Below are 6,000 nucleotides of genomic sequence, written 5' to 3'. Positions count from 1 at the left end.
CAGAGTCCACATCAGAGTCCACATCAGAGTCCAAATCAGAGTGCCCATCAGAGTCCACATCAGAGTCCACATCAGAGTCCACATCAGAGTCCACATCAGAGTCCACATCAGAGTCCACATCAGACTGGGACTACTGGTGTTAGAATTAAAGATCAAGATCTCAGAACGCAGTATTCTGACAAAAAGGGATAAAAGAAAATATATATATAAATACAAAAAAGAAATTGTATATTTATATAAAAATAAATATATAGATACATAAAAATGTATAGATACAAATTCAATTTTTTTAAATATATATATTCAGCATATAAATATATATATATATAAAAAATATATACATATATAAATAAATAAAAATTAATGAATATATATATATATATATATATAAATAAATATATTAAAATATATATATATAGATAGATCGATAGATGAAATATATAAATGCACAATATATATAAAAAACACGATGGAATAATAAGAAAAATGCACAATATATACAAAAAAATAGAATAGAATAATTAGATGAACTAACAAAACAAACAAAACAGAAGAGCTCAAACTGGTAGAATGGATACCTGCACAGTCTTTGCAGAGAACGCTTTACTTTGACCTTCAGAAACCTTCAGAAGCCCTTTGACATGTCGGCTCATATTCTGGCTTCATTCCTTCTCAGGAGAAGAGCTGAAGGCTCCCACCGACCTGGTGACCTCGGAGGTGACCCACCGCTCCTTCCGGGCCACCTGGACGGCGCCCGGCAGCCCAGTCGACGAGTACCGCGTCACCTACGTGATGGCGGCCGGGGGACCCACCCAGGAGGTGAGAGGAGCTTCCTGTTGCCCTCATGTTCACTTCACATGAAGAAGAACCACAAGGATACAGGCTCTGGAAGTTTCTCTGGTTAAAATAAGACATTAACCAGAAAGGTTGAGTTTTTACTTTTGTTTTTGGATTACTCAAAAAACTATTATATATATATATATATACTGTATATTATATATATATTTATATAAATATATATATAATATACAGTATGTATATTTATATACTGTATATAAATAGATTTTTATATATATAAATTATAAAGCTATTTATATATACATTTACATATATTCATACGCATGTGTACTATATGTCTTCGGTAGGAACCAATGGGCTTGGAGCTGAGAGCTGAGACAGGAAGTCAGACAGTGTTGAGAGACAGTATCAGATAAATACTACTACCACGCTCACAAGGCAACACCGTTCCTTTACACAGAATACGATGTCCTTAGAGTAGAAACAGACCTCCAGAGAAGAGGCTGAAGGCCATGTGCACTGCACTATAAGATCAGGAACTCACAGCGTAGAGATTTAGTTATTGTTGGTATACAGAAGTGTGATCTCTGGATCTGAGGGTAGATCTCCCTGTTCATACAGCTGCTGCCTCCCTTTGAGTTTAAAAAGCCAAACGCATTGACGTCTTTATCTCTCAGTGATTCAGAGAAAAGAGGTCCAATAGAACCTCTTTTGTTCTGTTCTTATACGCGTGAACGCTTTACTACTTCGTGTGAGTTTAGATAACGACAAGCAGTCCGTCACGCAGACTAATTGATGCTTAAAGGTGAAGCCCCCTCACACGACGTGTTTAAAGGCGCCTCCTTGCAGCGTTTCCACATAACCAGGTCTGGCTTTCATCCAGAGCCCTGAACGCGTGGCCCCCCCTCAGAGGCTGGAACCTGATCCCTGTGGCTCTGGTGAACCTGCACTTAGTTGACACTTAACCTCCCGTGGAGTCGGTGTCTTTAAAAACTCAGAGCGCCGGGTTCTTTTCCACCCTTTGTGCTTTTATTGGCCCGTGTCAGGTAGAGCCTGGGTGGGATCTGGATGGAGGACCTCACGCTGCTCTCTCCTCCCACATGTTTACGTTGGAGATGCATCGTGTTGACGCGCCGGGTGTTTAGCGGAGGTCTTATCGGGCGGGATCTCTCCGAAAGAGGGGGTTCCTGAAACTCTCTGGAAGGAGGGGGGGTCGGGGATGAGGCCTTGGCCTGCTGCCAACGGTGGAAACACATATTACTGTATGGGGGGGGGGGGTGTTATTATAAGAGTTTGCAGACACAACTTAATGGATATCTTGGGTGGTTCTCATGTGTTAACTCAATAAATAGCAGCAGTTCACACCTCAGGGGCGGGCCCAAGTCATTGTGTTGGAGGTCAAGAGTCTTGGCTGTGAAGACCAGAGTCGCCTCCAAGTTTCTGGAGTTCTGGAGTGTGTCAATTTGAATTCTTCCACTTACTTCCACTGGCTATCTAGAGTTCACACACTGACCCATAATGCAGTGCACGGTGAGCCAGCCTCTCACCTTTTGGGCTCAACGTTACCTCACACTAAACTCCGCCCCTTTCTCGTTGCAGCTGCTGGTCGACGGCTCTGTGAACTCGGCGGTGCTGGAGGGCCTGAACCCTCTGACCGAGTACGTGGTCAACGTTTACTCCGTGGTCGCCGAGGAGAGCAGCGAGCCTCTGAAGGGCACCGAGACCACCTGTAAGTGACCCCGCCCCCCTTCACATGCTCACGTTGTTCCTCCTCCTGCTAATCTGCTCTCTGTTTACGTATCGTATACATATTTAGCATCTGATATGAGGCGGAAAAGACAAACACAAGGTCCCATGATTCTGTGAGCTGAAGTTAGCCTGCGGTGGGGGAGGGGTTCACTTTGAGCCATGAAGACGTAAACAGCGGATCCATCAGGGCGCCGTTTCTTACCGTATATACTGTATATATAAAGATTAAAATAAGCACATCATTTAACAACGTGTTAGGTGCACGACTCTCAGCCGCTTTATTTCTTTTTTAAATCCCCAATGAGTGATAGTTAGTTAGATCATCTGCTGTCGTTTCTTCTAAACGAACACTCGGTTCAGGTCACGAGGTCCTCCTGAAGCCGCGTCTGGAGTCCGTCACTGAGACTGGATCATGAAGCCTGGAAGGCTTAGAGGCTGTCCTCAAACAGCCGGCAGATAAGACGTATTGGGCAAAGCTGCGCTCTTAAAAAGACCCAAAACTCACACAGTGTCTGTGTGAACACACTCAAAGGCATTAATTCATATCATTAGACAGTTTTTAAAAAGATTGACCTGATTATGACGCGTCTCTGTCCTCTCAGTGCCGCTGTCAGCAGTGACGAATATGAACGTTTTCGACGAGACCTCCAGCAGCATGAGGGTGAGCTGGGACCCGGCGGACGGAGCCACCGGCTACATGCTGCTCTACAGGTCCACCAACGCCACCGAGCCTCAGCTGGACAACGAGGTAACGACAACCTCTGGGGGGAGCAGGTGTACTGGTTTACCTGCATTCTCTCTAGTGACCACCAGGGGGCGACTCCTCTGGTTGTATAGAAGTCTATGCTTCATGTGTTAAAGCTGCGTTCTCTCTCCTGACCACCAGAGGGCGACTCCTCTGGTTGTATAGAAGTCTATGCTTCATGTGTTAAAGCTGCATTCTCTCTCCTGACCACCAGAGGGCGACTCCTCTGGTTGTATAGAAGTCTATGCTTCATGTGTTAAAGCTGCATTCTCTCTCCTGACCACCAGGGGGCGACTCCTCTGGTTGTATAGAAGTCTATGCTTCATGTGTTAAAGCTGCGTTCTCTCTCCTGACCACCAGGGGGCGACTCCTCTGGTTGTATAGAAGTCTGTCCTTCATGTGTTAAAGCTGCATTCTCTCTCCTGACCACCAGGGGGCGACTCCTCTGGTTGTATAGAAGTCTATGCTTCATGTGTTAAAGCTGCATTCTCTCTCCTGACCACCAGGGGCCGACTCCTCTGGTTGTATAGAAGTCTATGCTTCATGTGTTAAAGCTGCATTCGCTCTCCTGACCACCAGGGGGCGACTCCTCTGGTTGTATAGAAGTCTATGCTTCATGTGTTAAAGCTGCGTTCTCTCTCCTGACCACCAGGGGGCGACTCCTCTGGTTGTATAGAAGTCTATATAAATGACTCTACTTCTCTTGATTTATTCCCTCAGTAAACATTGTAAACATGAGTTTATGGTCTGTATCTCTAGTTTCAAGTCTCCAAGATGGTGATAAGTACGTTAGTGCAGTTCCGTCCAGCAGCTAAACAAAGTCCCGTCTTTGCCGTCTGCCCCCTGCAGGTCCGCGTTGAGGGGAACATCACGGACGTCAAGCTGGTGCAGCTGATCCCCAACACTCAGTACTCCATCTCTGTGTACGCGCTCCACGGAGAAGCTGCCAGCGACCCTCTGGAGGGGAGAGGAGTCACCTGTAAGTCAAAGCAAAGCGACCTCAGACTGAAGCTCGGCTGCAAAGAGGGTCTCCCCCAGACCTCCACCACCCGCCACAGCCTCTCAGATCCAGGCTCACCCCCGGTTGTTAGAAGAAGGGGTCAAGATGAGATGAGATATTCACCAGCCTTTAAAGGGCCATCAAGAGACATTAAAGACATATTGTATATACAGACAGAATAACTATAATAACTACAATAAACACCTACCTACAGGAAGAGTAATTAGGAGATATAAAACTAGAACCACACAAAATGTAACATCCTTTAATAACCTGCGTCATCGTGAAGCCATTAGAGAAGATGAGAGCCGTGGTTTTCATAAGAGTTCTCATACTATCTGTCTGTCATCTTTTCAATGTCCCGCCCCCCAGTGCCTGTCCTGCCTGCCGGGGTCCTGAGGATCTCCGACGTCACTCACAGCAGCATGAGGCTCAACTGGGACGCCGCTCCCGGAGCCGTCCGCAAGTACATGATCACCTACAGGCCGGACGACGGGGACCTGAAGGAGGTGAGGTCACGCTGTGGGGTCACCTCCATGTACACCACACAGGTCAGAGGTCAACAGGAGAGCTCTGAAGCCCACCGCCGTGTTGGAACGCTAATATGTCAAAATTGGAGAATACCCATGAACCGTGTACAGGGTTTTGGTTTCCGCCTCGGCCTGTAACCCGGTCACAGAGGGATGGAGACACCTCGTAACGCGACACCGGGCGTACGAGCAAGTAATTATGAGAAGAGCGAGGAAGGCCCGGCATCAGACGAGAAGACACAATTCCAGAGAAAACTGTGTTGGAAATAAACTGCCAGAAAAACGTGTTTCAATCCGTTTGCCACAGCGAGCCGACACCATAGACGCCATAGACGCCATAGACGCCATAGACGCCATAGACGCCATAGACCCCATAGACACAATAGACGCCATAGACCCCATAGACGCCATAGACCCCATAGACGCCATAGACCCCATAGACACAATAGACGCCATAGACCCCATAGACGCCATAGACCCCATAGACGCTAGAAGACCCCATAGACGCCATAGACGCCATAGACCCCATAGACGCTAGAAGACCCCATAGACACAATAGACGCCATAGACCCCATAGACGCCATAGACCCCATAGACGCTAGAAGACCCCATAGACGCCATAGACCCCATAGACGCTAGAAGACCCCATAGACGCCATAGACGCCATAGACGCCATAGACCCCATAGACACAATAGACGCCATAGACACCATAGACCCCATAGACGCAATAGACGCCATAGACCCCATAGACGCAATAGACGCCATAAACGCCATAGACGCCATAGACCCCATAGACGCTAGAATACCCCATAGACGCCATAGACGCCATGGACGCCATAGACCCCATGGACCCCATGGACGCCATGGACGCCATAGACCCCATAGACGCCATAGACGCCATAGACCCCATAGACCCCATAGACGCCATAGACGCCATAGACCCCATAGACCCCATAGACCCCATAGACGCCATAGACGCCATAGACCCCATAGACGCCATAGACCCCATAGACGCCATACCACCTGATCAGTCTTCCAACGCCATAGACGCCATAGACGCCATAGACCCCATAGACGCCATAGACCCCATAGACGCCATAGACGCCATAGACGCCATAGACCCCATGGACCCCATGGACGCCATGGAAGCCATAGACCCCATAGACCCCATAGACGC

General features: G+C 47.5%; 1 protein-coding gene across 1 annotated transcript in view; it reads left to right on the top strand.

The window, feature by feature from the left end:
- LOC117727701 (collagen alpha-1(XII) chain-like) overlaps positions 1–6,000 on the top strand; it is a 102,444-nt gene that overhangs the window by 33,756 nt on the left and 62,688 nt on the right. The window contains exons 21-25 of the mRNA XM_034528129.1: positions 680–819; positions 2,398–2,527; positions 3,150–3,295; positions 4,142–4,271; positions 4,665–4,843. Of these exons, the coding sequence (XP_034384020.1) occupies positions 680–819; positions 2,398–2,527; positions 3,150–3,295; positions 4,142–4,271; positions 4,665–4,843 (725 nt within the window). The remainder of the gene's footprint in view (positions 1–679; positions 820–2,397; positions 2,528–3,149; positions 3,296–4,141; positions 4,272–4,664; positions 4,844–6,000) is intronic.

Source organism: Cyclopterus lumpus, chromosome 24, assembly GCF_009769545.1.
Source record: "Cyclopterus lumpus isolate fCycLum1 chromosome 24, fCycLum1.pri, whole genome shotgun sequence".
Taxonomy (NCBI): Eukaryota; Metazoa; Chordata; class Actinopteri; order Perciformes; family Cyclopteridae; genus Cyclopterus; species Cyclopterus lumpus.
This window is presented reverse-complemented; position numbering and strand designations above follow the sequence as displayed.